The sequence below is a fragment of the Silurus meridionalis genome, chromosome 12 (genome assembly GCF_014805685.1).
Source record: "Silurus meridionalis isolate SWU-2019-XX chromosome 12, ASM1480568v1, whole genome shotgun sequence".
Classification (NCBI taxonomy): domain Eukaryota; kingdom Metazoa; phylum Chordata; class Actinopteri; order Siluriformes; family Siluridae; genus Silurus; species Silurus meridionalis.
In genome coordinates, this window is record NC_060895.1 from 15931413 (window position 1) to 15954522 (window position 23110).

At 36.0% G+C, this 23110-nt stretch overlaps 1 protein-coding gene across 1 annotated transcript; it reads left to right on the plus strand.

Moving 5' to 3' along the window:
* The first annotated feature begins 523 nt into the window (after positions 1-523).
* mipepa (mitochondrial intermediate peptidase a) lies at positions 524-22594 on the plus strand. The gene is made up of 19 exons (XM_046862618.1): positions 524-968; positions 3291-3464; positions 4012-4100; positions 4179-4265; positions 4510-4573; positions 5187-5369; positions 6195-6351; positions 6516-6564; positions 7443-7503; positions 7606-7658; positions 9954-10107; positions 10246-10323; positions 10590-10794; positions 11673-11782; positions 11872-11946; positions 12035-12151; positions 16190-16311; positions 16680-16753; positions 21531-22594. The coding sequence occupies exons 1-19, from the start codon at positions 819-821 to the stop codon at positions 21629-21631; spliced, it is 2103 nt and encodes a 700-aa protein (XP_046718574.1). The 5' UTR covers positions 524-818; the 3' UTR covers positions 21632-22594.
* Positions 22595-23110: the final 516 nt, after the last annotated feature.

Here is a 23110-nt window from a genome sequence, read left to right on the forward strand (position 1 = left end):
AGTTGAAAGAGGCAGATGTAGAGGACAGGGGGGTATGGAGACGGATGATCCGCTGTGGCGACCCCTAATGGGAGAAGTCGAAAGAAGAAGACAAATAAAGTAAATAAAATATATGTAAATTATTATTATATCTCGGGGTCGGGGTCTGACTGTAAAACAGTTTATTACAAAGGAGAAATAGCGCCACCTAACTCAGCGAGATAGGTGGCGCTATTTAACATCAATAATCTGAAGAGGATAAATGGGGAGGGTTGCGTTAGGAAGGGCATTCAGCGTAAACGTGCCAAATCAAACATGCGGATGGTCCGCTATGGCGACCCCTAACGGGAGAAGCCGAAAGAAATAATCTGAAGAGGAGGCTGTTATTACTCGAAGGGGCGTTAGAGGTCGCTATGCTTTAATTTCGGGCACTAAAAAATACTAGAAGAAGAAATCCACAGCTCATGTGCGCTCGGGTAAACACATAAACGGCGTGATCGTTCCTACAGTAGTGCGCTGTTTATGAAATAGAGGATTGAGGTGCCCTATGTAGTGCACTTCATATCCGATGCGAAGCGTTTTGGGATTCAGCCTGAAGCTGTAACTGACTGGCTGGAACCCGCATGAATAACCTTTAAGTTATCTATGAGGTTATTAGGGACAGAAACAGGGGAAGTTGGATAAATGTCGAGTGTTAATGCTGAAACGTTTGTAGAGCGATTAAACCGAGGACAGGTTGTATAACGTGTTTTACATGGTTTTATCCAGCTAGCTAGCAGACTAATCTCTTATGTGTGTTAGTAAATGTAAGTGTATTTCAATATAGAAGTGTATCAGCCATGTCCGCTTCGAAAGCGCTGTTTCTGAGTGTTATAAGGCACAGAGGAACTGTTAAGCTCTGGAGGAGGAATGTCACCACCTGGTCCCCAGTTGGAGCAGCTTTCAACGCCAAAACTGGCAGAAGACTTGACCTGTTTCAACAAAATGTGGTATGCAAACTCACTGATACGTTTATCATGTCTGTATCATTTATCATGTTAATCAGGAATCATTCTGTCTGTCAATTCCCCCTCTACTCCATCTTTCAGTGAAATGGACCACCTGCTTGATTGCTTTCATTTTATTTATAATCACACAAGGTTCACTGTAACAGAATAAGATGTCTATTCAGTCTTTCTACCCATCCATCCTTCCATCAATTCAAATTACCTAACCAATTCCCTATTTACTTCCCTTCCCTTCCCTGACCACATGTTCAGCATCTTTCCCTAGTATGGATGGGTTATATAGTTTTGAAACTATTTCGTGTTTTTTCTTCTTCTTCTCCTCCTCCTCTCCTTTTTCCTCATTCATTCAAGTCACACAGACATCCGATCTTGAGAGCAACACAACCACAAAGGTTGTTCCCGCATAAAACCTCAATCATGACTATCATCTTCAACAAAACTTTACCAAATAATTAAGCTTAAAAGTACAATGTGTAATTAATCTATTTACAGATTTTAATTCTAGTGAAAATGCACATGAACATTTACAACAAATGGAAATGTGGTAAAAAAATACTTTTCTTCAATAAAAGTGCATATGACGTACATTAATATAAATAGTGCAAGCTAAACAAGGTTAAAACTGTGCCGCAAAAAACATCAAAACCGATGATTCAAAACCAATGCATGAACATCAGTTCAAGAGTCAAGTCAAGAAGCTTTTATTGTCATTTCAACCATATATAGCTGACGCAGTACACAGTGAAATGAAACAACGTTACTCCAGAATCCTGATGCTACATACAACAACAATCACAGAACAGAAAACACAGGGCCAAGGACTAATAAGTGTCCTCGCCACATATAGTGCATGTGTGCAACCTGGTGCAAACAGTGCAAAGACAACACAAGACAGTGCAAAGACAATACACAAAAAAGCTCCGCCAGTAAACCTGTTGTAAAGAGACAAAGTGAACAAAAATGTAAACACAGTAGCAAAAATGTAAACAAAATGTTGTGCAAAAGAACAAATAGCAGCAATCCAGAAAGATGTGCAAAAACAGCATGTACACAGTTTATGGTAATGAAGTTGAAGATGAGTGGTACTGAAGACAGTTGTACTGTAAATAATTGCTGGATGACAAATTTTTTGCATGGAGAGGAATGGTACATGTGGATGGTAAGAAATGACACACTCGTTTTCAAGATGATCTATAATCTCTCCATTGGGTTCTTGGTCCGTCACTTGCTCTCTGTCCACTCTCTAAAACTACAGGCATTTTTTCTAAAGTACCTGGACCTGTGTAGCAGGCTTTTCTCAATTTGTAGAAGCCGCTTCTCTACCTCAAGGCTTTCCAAATTTCTTACCCTAGCCCTAATAGAAAGCCCAGGAACACCTGTCTAGTAACCAAATTGTAAGCGAAACCTGCAACATTTCTACATCAACCTTGTATAAACTGTCATTTAAGGCCAATAATGACTTTAGAGATTTTTAGCAGGTATGTTTCCAAAGGTCCCCTGGTGGTCTAGTGGTTAAGATGCAGCGCTCTCACCGCTCTGGCCCGGGTTCGATCCCCGGTCAGGGAACCAACCCCAGCCACGCTCAGTGCCGTTTCCAAGCCCGGATAAATTGGGGAGGGTTACGTTAGGAAGGGCATCCAGCGTAAAAACGTGCCAAATCAAAACATGCGGAGGATCCGCTGTGGCGACCCCTAACGGGAAAAGCCAAAAGAAAGTTGGTAAACAGGTATATTTCCAGGCCTGCACAGTCCCACTTGCTTTTCAGCAAACATTTGCTGTATTTATTTAAACTATATCTGACTAAACAGACAAAGAAGCAGAACATATATTTATTTTATATTAATGTATAAACATGGCCTGAATATCACTATGGATAATAGAGTATAAATGTGTAAACACTCTTACTTCGATCCTCACACACTGCTCATCTGGTCCCACCATCTCTCAAGGTACAAGGAAGACATGTTTCAAATTATGGTACGAACTTCCACTTGATGTTTGATGACTTAAAGAATCAGCTACATGTCTAAAGACCTGCCTCTTCTAGAGGTTCCCTAAATTAGCACAAAAAAAAATTTTTTCTGACTATTTTCTCTTCCAACAAAGTTTGTCGCTTTGCTCAAGGCCATTTACTAAATGCTATAAATGTACATGTATTAATGATGCAAAAGAACATTAGTGGAGCATTTGTTAAAATCTCTCCATATTGTATGTGTCAGTTCTTCTCTACAGTTTGTCATTGAATTATTCTTGCTTAGAGTTTACATTTAAAACCACTTCATTTTTTCATGTATGTTTATCAAGGGTTTGTTTGGTGTTCCTGAGCTGAGCTGTACAGAGGGATTTGAGGTGATCCAGGAGAAAGCTCTGCAGGAGACCGAGCACCTGGTGGAGAAAGCCTGTAGCACATCGCCCGGCCGTGTGACTGTGGAGACATTCGATAAACTCTCAGACAGTTTATGCAGAGTGGCTGATCTGGTAACACTGCCGCATTTGTTCATTATTGACTCGTGCTTGTTCATACAGGAAACATAGAGATCATATACATTAAAACCTGTGCAATAAATTATTGAACAGGTTTGCTGGTGAGAATGTCAAATAGATTCATATGATTGTTTTTGTAATCGCTGTACAACAATGGATTTTTTTTTTAATTCTAACATATAATCGAGATGAAATTGTTCTTGATTAAAAATACATCAGTAAGATCGAGGTGTTTATGCTGAAACATGTTAAAGATGATTATTGCAAATCATGCAAAATACTTCAAAATCTGACTAGATAATACAAACGTTTTAATTTAAATTGATCTGGAGTTCCTAATAATCTCTGTAACATTGAGATTAGGGCTGATCGGAGACAAAAAGTAGAATAAATAATAATAATAATAATAATAATAATAAAAACCAGTAAAAAAAATATTTAGTTAATAAATAATGACATTCATAGCAATAATAAAACATTATTTACTTATGAAATTGTTTTTTTTTTTACCTTAATATGTCTTTTAAATGCATTTTTCTAGGCAGACTTTATAAAAGTGGCCCATCCTGATCCACTGTACCGAGATGCCGCGGAGAAAACCTGCATGAAGATCGGCACCACGGTGGAAAAGTACGTCTACTTTTGATGCATTTTATTTTTTTCTACAGCAGGGGTATTTTTTAAACCTCCCATTGATCTTTCCCACAGGCTTAACACCAATGTTGAGTTGTTTAAGAGTTTAAAGAACCTGCTGGATGATGAGCAGGTGATGGCCAATCTGGATCCAGAAACAAGGTGTGTTTTGCTCTGACTCTTAGTTTAAGTAACTGTTACTCAAATATTGTCAGTGTTAAAAAATAAATAAATAAATAAATAAAACAAAGGAAGACAAGCCTGTTTGAATAATATTGATGAAATTGTTTGAAGTTTATATTATTATATCTTAAAACACTTTATGTAAGAGGGTTTTTTTTCCTGCCTATTTTTATAATGGACAATGATCACTACCACTTCAAACTTGTTTTCTTTTTCTGTACAGGAGAGTAGCTGAGCTGTTCATGTTTGACTTTGAGATAAGTGGAATTCACCTGGATGAAAAACAGGTCAGGTTTATTTACCTTGAGTTATTATTATTATTTTTTATCATTAGAAATGAGTTTATTAGAGGAACAGCACATGTAGGACGTTTTGGGACAAGGTGAGGGAGGTGAGATTGAGATGGTTTGGACATGTTCAGGGGAGGGACATGGGGTATATCGGTAGGAGAATGCTGAGGATGGAGCCACCAGGAAGGAGGAAAAGTGGAAGGCCAAGGAGGAGGTTTATGGATGTGGTGAAGGAAGACATGCAGGTAGTTGGTGTGACAGAGGCAGATGTAGAGGACAGGAGGTTGTGGAGACGGATGATCCCCTGTGGCGACCCCTAATGGGAGAAGCCGGAAGAAGAACTTGTTTCATGGTCATTAACAACATTGTAGATTTAAACGGACACTAGCTACAAAATATCACTCTTAAAAACATAGTAATGTTAAAGGAATAAAATATTTGAGGACATGCAGTTTTACGAACACGGTCAACTCTGGGATGGTAACTGCTATTCTTCATAACACTGGTCTGTGTCACAGCACTCGGTCATTATCTCCTAAGTAACATTCCATCATGTTGTACTTTTTTCTTTTGTACTCAAATATATCACTAACCTTATTTTCTTTCTTAGAGGAAGGAAGCAGTCAAGTTGAATGTTCGGCTGTTGGATCTGAATAATCAGTTTCTAATGGGCTGCCACACACCAAACAGAATTGATATGAAAGCTCTCCCTAAACACATCCTTCAGCAATTTACCAATGAAGGAAAATATGTACAGATTGGAGGACTGCATGCTGATGCACCTGATGATCTGGTACGATTCACATTTTCTTTTGTTGTTTATAGATGTTATGGGAATAGAAAAATGAGGAAGCATTTTACAAGATAGTTTATGTAAAGTGGAAATGTATGAAGTATACCACCATGCAGGGTGATTAAGAAATATGTTATATGATGCTTATTTATTTCAATGTTTTTAGTATTATTTTGTGAACCATCATGGACGTTTTAAAATAGAAGCTAGATACAGCTTTTATTAGTGCCACAACCTTTCTTATTTTCCCCAAACTCAATCTAGAAAAAAATCTCAAGACATTGTTTATATTTTTATTAATTGGACATTGGACAAAAAAAAGAGAAAGATTGATCTCTGTATGTGTTTTATAATGACTGACCCCCCACTAACATTTTCCAACAAAACAGATTGTTTGCATTGATTTTATATTTTCTTTTTTTCCTTGTAATACTTTAATAAGATAAGATATACCTTTATTCGTCCCACAGTGGGGAAATTTCTTTGTTACAGCAGCAAAGGAAAGAAATAAAAAGAAAAAATAATAATAATAAATGCAAATATATAAAAAGAATATACACATACTATAATATACAGTATATACACAGTACAATGTATAAATACAATAAGAGAAGAAAAAAGTACACATTGCAGGTAGTATTTTCTAATAACATGCATAAACTTTTGCCCACCATTTCTACAACTCTCATCTTTAGTTTAATTTAGGACATACATTTGAAAGTTTAGGTGTTGTGAATTTAAATTTTAACATATGATATATTGCTTGATATATATGTATATAAAGATATATACACATATATATCTCTGGTGTATTTGTGATTTCAGGTTAGGGAAGTTGCCTACCGAATTTTTCTGTACCCAAATGAAGATATGATGCATACCCTTGAGGAACTGCTGGCTTGTAGACATAAACTGGCTAAGCTGGTTGGCTATGAATCTTATGCACACAGGGCATTAAAAGGGGCCATGGCCAAAAGCCCAGGTGATAAAATTCATTCCTTTCTCCTCTAAATGTTTTGCATCACATTTTTTTTTTATAAAATACATATATCAGTAAATGCCTGATAATACACTTTATTATATTTTGGGGATCTACTTTCATCTGTATTTGATATCATTTTGATATCATTTATTCTTTTTGAACAGACACTGTGATGAATTTCCTAAAGCTTTTGACAGAGAAGCTTGAAGACAGGTAAAAATTTCCTACCCAAACCTTGAACCATGAAACAACAGGTATCATGAATCAAATGATTTGGCAAAACAGAGGCATTTTTAATGCCAATTATGATCATTTGATTTCCTTAATTAAATGCAACCCAAGCAGTTTTTAGAGTTTTATGATTTAGGATTTAAGTACATTTGGCCTTGGTTAATGTGAAGCTGAGCTGACTCTCAAAGCCTGGGACTTAATCAGCAAATATTGTTCCAGCTTTGTGCCATTCCAACTTGTTAAACTGTTTTTTATTGGGTTGCTAACATTCACAGTTGTAATGAAAGTCTTGTTCCCAGGGTCTGATGCCTGACTTTTTATTATCTGCTTTCATCAGTGTACACCAGGCCCTGGAATTGCGCATGAGACTTTTCGGACTGTTGTTGCTTTGCTGTGCTAATGTGTTTGTTCAGCTGCTTAAAAGCTGTTAGCAAGCTATAGGATAAATAATCACCAAGGCATTTCTGTAGTACATATAGTATCTGTTCACACATGACGCCTTCTGATCATTTCCCAGGAAATTTTGTAAGCATAACCAGGACTATTTTAGATCTCTAAAAAAAGAACCAACTTTTCATTAAAAGATTGCAATCCGGATTATACATATATAAACTTTGTGAATGAATGGGATTGTAAACAGGGATTCTCTTAATTTCAGCACAATATGCATGTGCATGTAATATGCCTTCTTTTTAATCTGTTTTTAACTAAATTCTACTTCTAGTAATTCTAGTAATGGCTATGATTTTCCACAAGGTGGCAGTATGGACTAAATGATAAATTAGCATCGATCATGTTGTAGTGATTCATTTCATTTTTGTGTTCATTCTTTTTTTTTTTTTTTTTTTTTTTTTTTTAAGGACTGCAAAAGACTTTCAAATGATGAAAGACATGAAGAGCAGATTTAATCCCAGGAATCCAGTAAGCAATCAACGAGCACTTTATTTGATTCTGTAAATGTGTGTAGTTGCATCACTTACTATATGTGCAGATCATTTATCTCATCATGTCTCTGCACTGTAGGAACTTATGCCATGGGATCACCCCTACCTGAGTGGTGTTGTACGTGCAGAGAGGTAGGTTGGGGATAATACTGTAGTTATTGTATAATGGTGCCGTGAAGAATTGTATATATTTGTTTTACGGTTGTGTTTGAGGGTAAGTCTAGTTTTAAAAATCAGCTCCCCTTTGTGATTTACAGAACAGCTATTAATGTATCTCTCTTCAGATAAATACAGATGTAGTCCAACTCTGGAATCTATCTTTTTAAAATCTGCCCTGTTTAAACGGAACTGGCAGTGGCTGAAGTCTTTTGTTTGAAATTTGGCTCTGAGATTTAGGACTGCACAGCCATGCTCGTCTCTGGTTTATTAATGAACTCGGTTCACTGTTCAGTCCTTCACTAGAGCCTCTGCTGCACTGGCAGACATGTTAACAGGCTTTTATTGCAAGCATTCTTGCTTTTAGGACCTCTGAGCTGTTTCCAACATGGGGCTTTTGGCAGCAGTTATGTCTGAATGAGGGAGGAAAGGAAGTGTTCTTCAGTTGTTAGTAGTTTTTTCCCTATTACATGAGACTGAAATATTTCCGAAACATTTAAGAGCTGTTCTTAATTTAAGGCCAGTGTAATATTTAAGACTATATTTAGATGTAATATTTTAGACTGTATCTAAGTGCACATTAATACAAGGAATGCATTATACAATGGATAAGATGTGATTTAAAAAGTAAGATATGTTGTTAGCAATTCAATCTGATCAGATTATTATGTATCAACAAAAGTTTGTAGATCTAATGCTTCAACAATGGCTTAATATTTTTTTTTTTTGGCTTGTAAAAGAGTTCCTAATATGAAACAATTGGTCTAATCATTTCTAGAGCCTACAAATTATTAATTCTATTCACTTTCTCGGAGCCCTAATCATTCTCAGTAAGGGTGTATTTGAAGTGCTTGAGGTACATGTGGTATCTTCATATGAGCAAACATGCATCTGATGTACATTTTAGCAGAATTTAACAACCTTAAATAACAAAATAACCTTCAATAATTTAAAATAATATAGTCAAAACTATATTACACATATATTCACTGTGCAAAATATTTATTTGAATCCTCAAAATAAGTTGTAATTTGTGTACAAATGCATTTGAACATTTGAGGGGAAAAGCAGTGCAGATTTTTGGACTGATAAAAGGCACATACAAAGATAAAAATAGGATTTTAATATTTTTTTTATATCAGCACATACATATTCAATGCTTATTTATTTATCAGCTTGGGCCACTTATATTTATATGTCAAAGTTAATACATTAATTTGGCCTATCAAATCTTTGATTCTAAAATGAATTAAAAGCTTGTATATTAATAGTTCATATATCAACCTGCAGGTGAGGCAAGAAAACTTTTTGTAGCAGAGTATCCGAGGTAGTGGCTAATCAGAGAAACCATGAGACAGAAGTCTGTCCCAGAAAATACTTTATTGCTTCATTCAAGTTTTCAAAAGGCAAAAAACAGAAAAGAAAGCGAGAGAGGGAAATAAATAAACATATATATATATATATATATATATATATATATATATATATATATATATATATATAATGTGGGTGTTCGGTTCAATTTCATTATGGTTAGGGGAACAAATGCATTTCATGCAAACATTTCTTGACCTTTTTTTATCAACGCAGTTATTATTAACATTTGTGTTTATCAACATTTGAACAGTTTACATATTTAAAACAATTATAAATAAAATGCCTGCTTGGTTAAATAATATGAACAAAATATTTTATAACAAATAAAAAAATCTAATTAATGCAATATATTTTTTTATTATATTGATTAAATTGATTTTAAAATGATTAAATTCTACTTATTTTAACATACTTTAACAAATGTCTTTGTTCTTTCAATTCTTAATTTATTCATTCCCTTGATATGCAGAATTGTCAGGATTTCTTCCTTCTAAGAAAAATTCTTAAAACTGGACATTCTTTAGTGTTTTCATGCATGTGCAAACCAAATCTTATTTCCGGTCTGAGTGAGGAGCCACAATTTTTATTTATTTATTTATTTACTTATTTAAAATAAAAAGAAATAAACCTCTGGCCTTGTTGTTTTGCATGTCTTCAAAAAACTAAAAAAAAAATTGTATGTATGTATATGTATATATATAAAAATGTGTGTATATGTATGTGTGTGTGTGTATGTATATGTATATGTATATATATAATATATATGTGTGTGTATATATAATATAATACATATACATAGCGAGAGAGAGATATTCTATCTGAAAAATGAGAAAGGTGTTTGATAATTGACTGGAATTTAATATGCACTTTTTAATGTCATGATGTTTGTTGCAGATTTAACATTGAGCCAAGCTTATACAGCCCTTATTTCTCCCTGGGGGCCTGTATGGAAGGTCTGAACAGTCTCTTTGCACAGCTATTTGGTGTGTCACTTTTGGCTGAACAGCCTAGTGCAGGAGAAGTGTGGAGTGAGGATGTACGCAAACTGGTAAGCAACGTAGACACTGCGCCTGGAGTCTAGATTATGTGACTGGGAAAAAGTGTCATACAAAAGACAGCAAAGTGTGACTTTCCTGATTGCTTATTATGTGGCTCAGTGATATGTCGTTTTAAATTGTACCCCCAGGCAGTGGTACATGAATCTGAAGGATTGCTGGGATACGTTTATTGTGACTTCTTCTATAGACCAGACAAACCCCATCAGGTACAGTATTACTTACATACACTCTACTTCTCATGTGTCATATACTTTCAGGCTATAACAAACTGAACAAAACATTCACTTCACTGACATATGTGACATGTATCTTATTGTGTGATGTACAAATGTTAAGCCCCACATTTCAGTCATCTCAGCCTATTATAGTTGGCACAAACTGCTACAGATATAAAACATTACTGTAAATGTTCATATTCTACCTTGTGTTATGTGCTTGTAAAATCCTGGCCATACAATTTATGTATTCCCAGGACTGCCATTTTACTATCCGTGGAGGTCGGCAGCTGGACAATGGGCAGTACCAGTTGCCAGTGGTGGTGCTGATGTTGAATCTCCCACACCCCACCAAGAGTGCACCTACACTCCTTACACCAGCCATGATGGAGAACCTCTTCCATGAAATGGGTCACGCCATGCACTCGATGCTCGCACGCACACACTACCAGCACGTGACAGGTAAAATACCTACAGTCACCCATAGTCTGCTCCTAAACATGTGTTTGGTTTATTTAACTAATATATGGTTCTGCTATAAAAAAACAACAATACAATACACACAATACAATTCAAAGATATAGAAGCTTGCATCATCAGTAATTTCTTTGTTTAAAGAAAATATACCTCATTGTTAACTCTTTTTTATTTTCTATTTTTTCTTCTTTTTTTTCTTTTTCTTTCCTTTTTTTTTTTTTTTTTTTTTTTGTTTTTTTTTTTTGGTTTTTTTTTTGGGTTTTTTTGCAATCTTTTTGTGTTAACTGAAATTTTATAAATCAGGTTGAATTTTTTCCCCCCCAAACATCCCCACTAAAGAGTTATGTAAACTGGAGCTAGGTATTTATTTTATTTTAATTTTTAAATCAGATTAAATTAAAATGTAATTAATCCTACATTTAAAAATACACAGAGCCTAGATTCCATTGTGTTTTTTCTTTTCTTTTTTTTTTTTTTCTATGTATATGCTTTAATATTATCCTTTGGACTGAAAATGCTTTTTTACACTGTGCAGTCTTAACGAATTAAAAAGAAGCTCATGACATCATCAAAAGTTGTTAAATTCTCAGGATCAGCATACATGTGAATATTAACAGAATGCTAAAACGTATAAAAAAATAAAATAAAATTGAACTAACAAAATTAATAAAACTGTCCTACAAAGCCCTTCTTTTCATTTAACAATCACATTGTGGTCAGTGCATTCCTTTGCTACTTACACTCATTAAAACATGCCATCCACCTATACTCAACTGTGATTAAGACTAATTCTTGTTGAGGTTTGTATGTGCCATGTGTAATCACATTTGTAAAAGAATGTGGCTTCTTTTGGACTTTTGCAGGAACGAGGTGTGCCACTGATTTCGCTGAGGTGCCGTCTATACTAATGGAATACTTTGCCACTGATTATCGTGTGATCAACCAGTTTGCTCGCCACTATCAAACAGGACAGGTAATAAGGGTTTTTATTGCACATGCAGTATTTCTAATGATTTCTGTTTATGCTTATGTATAACAGAGTTCTGGGATTTTTCTTCCTAGCCTTTGCCTGAGAGTATGGTGGCACGACTTTGCGAATCTAAGAAAGTCTGCGGTGCTGCCGACACTCAACTTCAGGTACTGTTGACACATCATGCTAAACACGGGACATTATGCATTTAATCATGAAACTATTTAACACACTTGCCATAAATCTGTATTGCAGGTTTTCTATGCAGCTTTGGACCAGGTTTATCACGGCAAACCGCAAAAACTATCAACTACAGATATCCTGATAGAGATGCAACAGAAATATTATGGCTTACCATATGTACCCAACACAGTAAGTACATGGGGGTGAAATGCTCACTATATGCTTGGGTGTGTCACATGGAAGACCGGTAGGGTGCTTTTTTTGGGGGGGGGCACCGCGGTGGGTATGGTTTGGGTCCCCTTGTTCCTTTTAGTGTGAAGTTACTGCAAATCAGTGTAACAGTGCCAACTTTCTTTTTGGTCTCTTTTATGACTCCACCCATTCACAAACTGTGAAAGCTCACTGAATATTTTGATGAGTATGAAAATGGTGTAAATCCTATACTGTAGCATTTGCAGTCTCTGGATCGATTGCATCTATCCTACCGAATGCATATGGATGATTTAGAAGCGACATATTGGACACCGCTCTCCACCATCATTATCAAAACACTAATCCATGGGAGTTACTTTTACCTCCAGTACCACTCTAGAGATTATCTTGAATCCCTGTCAAGGTTCCCTGAAGTTACTGTAGTGACTTGTGGTGACCCATCACCAAAAAGCAGCATTGTTGCTTCATTCCTTTAATTTGTGTCTTGTCATTACAGACTAGAAATGTTCAAATGTGGGGATTTGTATGCCTTTCTAGTAATCTGCCTGTCAAAACAGCAGTTATACGAATAGGTTTTTTGGCTACTGGATAGTCAATGATGCAGCCAGACAGTGACAGGACGTTTAACATTATCCACACTACAGGTGGTCCAAATGATTATGATCCATTACAGCTACTTAACTTAATGAATGTTTCAAATTCCTTCCCTGGCTAATCTTTAATAACATCTTACAGTCTTGCACATGTGCTCTGTTGAACAGTAAAGAAGGCACATCAGAGGTGAGAATTTGGACTGCCACAGTAGCTTTTTGTCTAATACCCAAGCATTTATAGGATTAAAATGTTTTTCCTCCTTCTCGTCTTTCTCTTCTGGGTTTTTTATTTAAATTTTTTTTTAAAGCCTGACTAAAAGCTCTGTCCTTTATACTTAGTTTGCTACAGTGTGAATAAGCACTCCCTAGGGGAAAAATTTGAAACTCTTGTTTAGGGAGCTATTTAAAATGGAAAATGTTACTAACAGCAAGGAGTTAAACATAGGAATGGCCAATCAAGAGCTATGGCAATGTACAGTACACTTTTGGTTTTGGATTTGCACTTAAATTTCTCCTAGTCTGTAATTTTATGAAACCATGAGGAATCAAACGTCTCTCGCACTAAATATTCCCCTTTAATTGCTCCAGTGTGCTTAACATCCCTTAAATCACCAGGCTTTTCTTTTTTTATCGGTTTAAACTCCGGGAAATGCAGCTAATAGTCTGTTCCTGTTTTGCTCTTTTTTAAGCATATTTAAGCAAAAATAAGAGATTTTCAGTGCTTACTTTAAACTGGAGACTTTAAACCTATAGACTATATTGTACATTAAATTGGATTGCTTCTCGTTGTACTAAAAGATTCACTTAACTAGAACTTGATGAAACTGCATTACTCAAGCAGATTACAGTGTAATTTCTGTTTATTTATTTTTAATATTATAAAATAATGAATGAGAGAAACCATGGCAACTTTAGTTTTATTTGGTACAATGTAACATTTATTTGTGCCCCATGACCTTACCAAGTGGGATTTTCTTTTTTTTTTGGACCCTAATTGGAAGAAGTTGTAGCAACTCTGCTTTAATCCGATGGATACAATTCTTCTGTTCAATTCAACATGCACTTTCATACTACTTTCTTTCAAACTTTAAACTTTAAATGAATGAGTCATGAATAAGAAATGCATGACTTTTACAACTGGCCTTGTTGTAAAGTGTTAAAATATAGTGAAACACATTAGAAAGTATGAGTGATGAGAAGGAATGACTATCAATGTTTGTGTTATTAATGTAGGAAAATGCATTAGTGCAATTAGTATTGCATTATGAGATTAGAGCAGGGGAATGCATTGGAAATCATTTATTTTGTTTATTAAATCAAGATACGTTTCAATATAGTAATTTATAAATATTCTCATTTTGTAATTTTATAACATTTGTTTCATTTAACAAATATTTAAATTTTTAATTTGCTTTTAAATTTGCTTGACTCGCTGCCGCATTGTTACAGGGTGCTCGGATTTTTCGTGTTTTTTTTTTATGTGATGCAAAATAACAGAGGAACCAAGAATCGATTTTGCCCCGATTTCAGATTCTTCAAATGGACTAATACGTGTAAAGAAAAACTACCTTAGGTTCTCTTATGTGAGAAAGAGTGTGTGAATGTGGGTGTGCATGGTGCCCTACGACAGACTGAAGTCCCACCCTGGGCCAGGATCGGCTCTGGATGAATTGCACGCTTACCAGGATAAAATGGTCAGTGAAGCTAAAGACGATTCCATTTTAAAAAATCAAATTGACCTTCACATCAATTCTTTCCATTCACACAAGTTTTTTTTTTTTTTTTTTTGTACAGACTTTTGCATATTTCCAAAAGTAATTCAATCTTCAGTTGAGGTTTAAAGAAATAGTACATTTTCCAAATCCAGCCTGATCTGAGTGCCTCAACATAGAACTTTAGTTTCACATTTTGATCCTGGTCTTCATTAGAGTTTAGTTTTTACATGTTAAGGTTTCCTCTTTGAGTGCTGTTTACACTTATGAAAGTCATTATGTGCCAGATGGGAGTCATCAGGCTGACACTCTGCAGCTTGAGTACATTTTATGTGACTAGTGCACTCTCTCTCACCCAATGTTTGAATAAGCCCATCCTTTTCAAACAACCTGTTAGTGTCCAACATTTTAACCCTGGTCACGCTTGGCTAAACTTCAGTCTCTGTGCTTGTCTGTTAACTTGTAAAGATCAGTTTTCAGTCGTATTAGGAATAAAATGTTCCTGTTTACAGTATGCATAACTACTATCTAATAAGCATTTAATTTTAAGAGAATTGTTTTCTTTCCCATAACAGATAGAACTCTTGTTTAGTAACATTATAGGCTGCTATTAAGCATGGATCACTCATTTTCTCAGACAGGATTACATGTCCTGTTGTTCTGCAGTGTATTGAATGTTGGTGCTTGTTTCTGTCTCTTAGCATTGCCTTTGAACAGATAAGCTCTTAAAAATATAACTGATGCATTAACTTCAACGTAAATAAGTCAGCACGGTTTTGTAAAAGAGAAATGGGTGCTCCAGATGCCTCCCTCCCCATCCCAAAGTCGACACTTTTTCCAGATGTTTTTTCTTTTTTTTTTCTTCTCGGATTTTGTTCACTATTATTACTAATATTCAAATGCTTAACTGTATGATGATAAAAAATGCATACTGCTCTGCTTGAGTTCAACAAAGAAGGAAATATTTAAAGACTACAGTTTAAATATGTTCTGTTTTTTCTGACATTTTTTTTACATCTGGAAATAAATGCTTTAAATTAGATATTTTTCCGGACTTTTTAATATCTTAAACACTTGGGTATCTCAGAAGTGGTCATTGCCCAGAATGAGCAGCAGGCTGAAAAAATTTTGATGGGTTTTGTAATTTTTCTTGTTTTTTTTTTTTTTTTTACACGTAACCTTGCATAAGGCAGAAGAACAAAATGAGCTCCATTCATGCTGGATTACTTCTATTTGAGATGGTTTGGTTATAAACTGATTTAATAAAATCAGTTCAGAGCTTTCTGTAACTGAGCCTTTAGCGGTAGGATCTTTTGCAGGCTGTAAACAAATGGCAGCTTTTAACACTCTAAAACACTTAATTCCTAAATAATGTTGGGGCATCTTGTTTATTGCTATGTGGTTTTGAGCAAATAAGTTTCTCCTTCGCAAAAATCTTAAACCCCATGTCTTGTCGGTAGTGTTTAAAACAGTGTGCCACAATGTTTGTGCTCAATGTTAAATGGGCTTTACTTTCTCATTGCTAGTTGCCCTGGATTGATAGCAATCAGTGTGTGTGTGTGTGTGTGTGTGTATGTGTATATATATATATATATATATATATATATATATATATATATATATATATATATATATAAAAAGCAGTAGACATTAACATAAATAACATAAATCCTCAATTTCTCACTAAGTTCTCTGTTTTGCAAATACAGGCATGGCAGCTGAGATTCAGTCACCTCATTGGCTATGGGGCCAAGTACTACTCTTACCTGATGTCTCGAGCTGTAGCCTCCATGGTCTGGAGGCAATGTTTCCATAAGGACCCCTTAAACAGGTGTGCTTAAAAGACTTTTTAGTCTTTTGGTCCACATAACAATGCATTTCTGCAATAGAGATTGATTTTCATGCAAATTGTACTTTCAGACTTAAGATAAGCAACCTTTTTTGTCTTTGATGCGGTGATTTCCTTTAAAAGCAATCATTAATCACTTCCAGAAAACACCATCATGGCTTTGTTTGGGTTTTACCCCTATTACTGGTGTATGGGTCTATTAGTTTTTCTGCTTTCCTGTCAGTTAATACTTGGTTTTGTTGAAACTACATTTCAGTGAACTAATCTGAGGAGTCTTGGCCAGCTGGCGGTGCTGGCGATGCTGGCCATGCTGGCTCTGTTAATCTGATTGTGTGTTGGTTTTGTGTCAGGGAAACTGGAGAGCGCTACCGCCGAGAGATGCTAGCTCATGGGGGAGGGAAAGAGCCCATGTTGATGGTGGAAGGTGAGTCTAATTTCTTTGTTTTTTTATATCCCTGCCACTGAGTAGTGGAGGTGTGTTTTTACAGGCATTTACGTCTCACTATCTGTCAGAGGTTATCACAAACGTGATATCTCAATCATGTTTGTAGGATTTATATGGACTATCATTTTAACCAACAGAGAAACTAGATTTTAACCCATAATGGATTTAAGTGTAAGAGATAGAGGTAATATATCTTACATACATTTTCTTCAATAGCTTTTTTTCCCCTGTTTAAAGAGTTTTTCTGGCATACAAATTAGCACCAAGAAGAGTTTGGATTGTTTTTGGCAGAGGCATTTGGCATTTGGTTAATTTGGCTATTAACATCAATTTTGAATAGTTTTCCCCTAAAACCTACTAACAAACATGGCTACTAAAGTTGCATAGCTACTGCTGGAGAGATAGCATTATCTTACAAGATTAGTCCCTAGCTGGCAAGCTTAGCACAGTTAATGTTGCCAAATAAGCAAACCTGATCTGTGCTCACATTTTACCACTGCTACTTATAGCCATTACAAATAGACACTGAAAAAGAAAAGGGGCTATTGACTTCTCTAGACTTGAAAATGTTTGTTTCAAACTTTTTAGCTTTTTTCCTTACTAGTATTAAAATGCTTAGAACGCAACACTTATTGATTATGATTTAATGAAGCAAATAGGTCATTGTCTGAAAGTTACAGTTTAAATATGTTCTGGATTTTCTCAGATTTTCCCACATCTGGAAACGAATACTTTAAATTAGATACTTTTCCGGACTTTTCAAAACGTTCTAGGTTCTGGGAAACTTGTGTAAACTAGCAGTGGTCATTGCCCAGAAACAAAAAACAGGCTAAGAGTTTGATGGATTTTGTCATTTTCTGTTTTTGCACTTAAGCATGTGTATATAAAAGGCAGAAGAACAAAATGAGCACCATTCGAGCTGGATTATTTCTGTTTGAGTGGGTTTGGTAATGTAATGATTTAATAAAAGTGGTATCTCAGTGGTTAAGATGATAGACTTCTGGTCAGAAGGTCATCAGTTCAAATCCAGGCACCACCAGGCTGCCACTGCCCTCAGGCAAGTACCTTAATTCTCAACTGGTCAGTTAGATAATTGAGATAAATATAAGTTGCTCTGGATAAGGGCATCTGCAAAATGCAGCACATTTAATGTAAAGAGCAATGCATTGCTTTTTGTAACTGGGTTTCTAGCTGCAGCTTGTATGTAGTGGGATTTTCTGCAGGCTTGGAAAAAAGTGTGAGCTTTTTCCAATCTAAAACAATTCATCCTTATTTATGTTGGGGTACACATCTTGTTTAGTGAATCCATATTTTAGAAAATCAAGTCATGAGGTTCACTTTAGTGGAGTCCACCACGTGGTTTACAGTCAAGGAAACAGCAGTGTGGAACAGCTTTTTTGTAACCAAACCAAAGGCTACACTGGTATAAAAATCTGAAATAGTATGACTTCATCATGACTCTGGTCATAAAACAGTAGCCATGTTGTATAATTTTGACTTCTGCAGTTTGAATCATGGTTGTTTTTCCTACATGTGGTTGTAGATTAAGCAGGACTTGTTGCAACAAGTCTTAATTCTCTTTGCCGCCATAATGGATCATAACACGGATTTAACTTGGTTGAAAATGCAGAGGTTTCTCAGAGCTCAGGGATCTGTTAGCTTACAGTGCATATTTACTATATCGTGTTCTCATTCAGACACTTGATCCTCATCCATCCATTTATCATTACTATACACATCATATAATAACACGGTTTTAATGCGCACTTGTGCAAATATGTGTTTTTATTTACTTAATATATAATCCTTAACTTTGAGCCTGCTTAGCTTTACCATTCCTACCGTGCCAGTGTTGGACCAGTATGTCCATGTATTTCTGAGTGAAAAGACTGCTTCAGTTTCACCATGCTCCACTCAGAAACAGCAGCTCGAGTAGAATCAGTCATCTTAGAACCCTACAAAAAACTTGCCGCTGGCGATGTACCAATTCCTGACCGGCTTTCAGGCTCCTGGTGCTGAAAAGCCCCGGGCAGATTAGATGGCAGCTCAGGGAGCAGAAAACGATCGACTGACTGCCATGCTGACTGAAGCCCTGTGTTCCCCAGCCAGCAGCACAGAGAGCTGTATGTACAGGGATGTGTGCTAGTAGTCTTGTAGTAGAGAATTGTATCTGTGTCTAGGTTCTCTTTCTTTGGAGTTTTGTGATAAAGCCATAACCAAGGTTTCACTTTTCCTATTCAACAGCACCACAATTAGCATTTGACACTTATCAAGCAGATATGCAAAATGTAACATTGGTCAAAATAAGTTCATTAAAATTCCTAAGTTTTTTTTCGAAAGTCTACTGGATTTTTTTTTTTTTTTTTTTTTTTTAACGTAATTCTGAATTACAGCACACCCATTTTTCTGCTTTTTACTTCTTTGAAGCTGGTTTACCTCTAAACCATAATTATAGAAGCTGTAAAGAAGTAGTTTGCCTTTAGGAGGAATATGAGGTTATGAAGTACAACTCGTGACATGTTTTAAATGCAGGCAGAATGAACAGTGTGGAGGAAAAGCAAGGACTCCGTGGACGTGAGAAAGGCATTTCCATGTTATTCCCAATAGCACAACTTGTTAAAGTCAAAGTAGAGTTTAAAGATCGAGCATACCAGAAGGAACTTGGTTTAGCTGCATTTATGAGGAAAGTCAAAATATGGAAGAACATTTATGAATACTTTTTAAATGTATGAGCTCCCAAGTATTATTTTTTTTTAGACACTCAGTAATGCAAAGATGTTTAATCACAGCATCGTACTACAAAAAACAGTCACACCAAACTTGTTTCAAGTTACTCACAATTGTTAGTTGCTTCTCATGCTCAGTCTAAGAATTTGATCGGGTAACACTTTCGTCAGCCATGTCTTTCAGCTTTATAGCGTATTGAATGACCAGGTCACCATTTTGTAGTGGTGAAATCACAATGTGTGCTTTTAATGAAAACTAGCTTTTATTCACTTCCCAAAGTCAAAGCAGGACAACCCTAGTCATGTTATACCATGCCTGATTATGCCCAGCTAAGCCTCAGTACAGTGCAGACTTTTAAAACCTCAAGGTGTGGCAGATGCTGTGGGAGCGATACCGTGCCATTACGTGGGGTTTAATTGAGAAGAAATGGCTCTCGCTCACACTTTGATGTCTTTTTTTTTTGTTTTTTTTATTTTGTTAGCTTACTCCCCAAGAGTCATCATTAAACCAAGCTGTCGAGCCCGGACCAATCACAGAGATAGCTATCTTCCTGCTCTGGCAGTAAATAAATAAATATTTAACAGAATGTAGGAAATGTACATGCCAGATTGCATTGGAATTTGAAAGCAACCAATTTTGCTGTTCTGAGATGAGGAGAAACTGTAGCAGTCAAATGATAAAAAATTACAGATCTGTTTGACTTTAGAATTCTTATAGCTAAAATGATCATCACTCTCATAGCTTTTAGAGAAGTCACAATACAATGCTCATAAAGTATTAAATATATTGGGCTGAATTGGAATATATTGTGATAACTTTAGTCTACCATGAGAAAAGATTTTCTTCGATCTCGCTTGCTGGTTCCATCTGGAGCAAAGTCAGGAAATTGCAGTTATTATAGAAAGTGATGGTGATGTAAGAGACAGCAAGCATCTAAATAGAGGTCAGTTTTTCCAGATTCACCCTCAGATTAAAGCGTGAGATTTCAACATTGCACCCCCCCATTCGAAACCTTAATGATTTGAAAGTCTCTTTTTTTATCCTTTGCAGGCATGTCCTTGCTTATAACGTGCACACACTTCCAAAGACTGTTGTGTTCACATTAAAACATTTTTCTGACAGAAAATAAACTGACATTAGCTTGGTCACTGTGCCTTACAGATGCCTGTGTGTGCGTATGAGTGTTTGTGTGTGCATGCATACACGTGTGTCAGTCATGTGCCCCAGGGTAAGGTGTGACTGAAGCTGAGTCTATGGAACTGATACAGCGGTCTCTCTAGTGCCTTCTGCATAGTCATCTAATTAAAACCCAGAAGTCTGTTGAAATATTCACTGATTAGTACTTTTTCCAATTCTTCAATACTGCAAATTAGTTTTACTGTGAACGTGAGTTGGGGTGTGTGTCTGGATGGTCCTCTGGGTATGGTTGATTTTCCACAGAATCTTTACAAGATATCATTTTCAGCCAGAGCTGTTTTCGGTTCGTGAGTCAGAGTTTAACAGGAGGGTTCTGAAACAGGAACTTTTTTGGTTCTTTATATAGCACTGATTTTTGATATATAGTCTGTGTCTTTTTAACAGTTTTGCGCTTGTAGCTTCAGTTCTGCGCGTCAGTGTGTGAGTGTATGCGTGTGTTGGAGGTGACCCATGCAGGAAAGAGGGGGTGGGGAGGAGGGCCTATTTACATTGGCAGCTCTTCAAGGGGAAATGAGCAGACTTCAAAGCGTGAGAGCCGTGGAATTGTAAAATGAGTGCACACACAGTTCAGGAGCCAGCAGGCGGACTGCTGAATCGCACACGAGTCATAGCAGTGCTGTGAGGAAGCTACTTAGCAGGTGTGTGTAAGAGAGGAAATTCTGTACTTAAATCAATAGATTGAATGCATATAGTGTACATTGTGAATTGTTTCCTTTCTGTGTATTGTTATATAACCTGCACTGCTGTCCTTGATGTATTATTAAATTAACATACTGTCCAAATTAGCTTCTTAGCTCTATGATAATTTTAATTTTTTTCTTTCTTCATGCAGGCATGTTGCAGAAAAGACCATCCATCGAGGATTTTGTTGATGCCCTGGTCTCAGAACTGGACCCAAATTTTGAGACATTTTTCATGGACTCAGAAGGATGATTCCACTACCTTGCAAAGCTTCCTCTTTATAAAAGTGAAGGCCATAGTACTTACCTCAGGCTGTCTAGGGAAAGAGTTATGATTCTTTAATCAACAAGGCTACTGTGAGACTTCAGTCCATTCTGCAGTATTTGAGATTACAAATTCAACACTGAGATCTGAATATGGTCCTTCTCCATAGGTGTTGAATATAAAGGCTACTAGAAACACAATTTTTCTTTTTTTTTTTCTTCTAAGCTCAGGCCAGTGTCCGATAACTTGGTTAAGTTGATCAAGCAGGGATGCCAGTTTAAGTACAATGTTTCGCAATATGAATGTTCGTGTTACCTGAGGCAGTAATAAAAACACAGGAACTTAAAGCACACAGATATGATACTGTGCAACTGTTTCAACATTTACTATATGGGTTTAGGAATTAGTTCCAGTGAAGGGAAATCTTACTGCATACAAAGACGTCTTATACAGTTATTTGCTTCCAAGTTTGTGGCATCGGTTAGAGAAAGAACCCCATGTATGGACCAAATGATCAGGTGTTCACAAACCTTTTGGTTTGGTGTTGCACCATAGGAATGGTTTTCATCATTGAAAGTTTTACAATGTTGGAACATCTGAAGGCAGGCTGGCTGATTTTTACAACCTTAGTTAAGATCATTTAATTAATGTTTTGGTGAAATAGATTTCAGCTATAACAACATCTGATGGGTTTTCCCAGAGCACCACTATGCATTTCATTTTAAGCAAAGGCAAGTGTGCGATATCGGCTTAATCACTTCAGAATTAATTACACCACATCCTCAGCCTGTAAATGCTTTGGTAATTGGATAAATTAAATAGAATGTGTTGGATAAGCTAAAGAACTTGATGTGGTAATGACAACAACTTACCAGAAAAAGGAACTTAATAATTAGAGCAAAATGAATTCCTCTGTGTAACACATTAAATATATGCACTAATTTTGCCTCATTTTTTCACTGCTTCATTATTTACCCACTGCATAGATATACACCTAAAGCCAAATCCCTAAGAGAACTCATTTCCAATGAAAATGAGTTTTTATTATTGGATAACATGTTGAATAATGTGTCACTGATTGACATTTAATTTTGAATGTAATTTTTGTACCCTGTGTTAATGAATTTGAAGTGTGGGATTTCTCTTATTGGGGTTTCCTTAAGGGTTCTCTGGAAAGATTTAGAACCCTTTCTGAGAAGGGAAATGGTTCCACAGAGAACCATTAAAGGTTTTAACTATACCCCCAAAGGAACAAACCAAAAACTTTCAAATGGATTTAATTGTTTCCTCACTCAGATCATGCCCTGTCTGTGTTATTCCTTGTGTAATTTTTTTAGGGAACGTTCCACAATTAAAACTTGTCAAATGTGTGGCTTTTAATCTGCTTTGTTTGTTTGTATGTTTGTTATAATAACTAATCTCTGTATCATATTATCATGTTGATCATGGTTACTGCCTTAACTCAAA

Coding starts and splice junctions, on each gene's coding strand:
- mipepa (XM_046862618.1), top strand. CDS start 819: ATGTCCGCTTCGAAAGCGCTGTTTCTGAGTGTTATAAGGCACAGAGGA. Junction 4,266..4,509: donor AATCTGGATCCAGAAACAAG/GTGTGTTTTGCT, acceptor TTTTCTGTACAG/GAGAGTAGCTGAGCTGTTCA. Junction 6,565..7,442: donor ACAGAGAAGCTTGAAGACAG/GTAAAAATTTCC, acceptor TTTTTTTTTAAG/GACTGCAAAAGACTTTCAAA.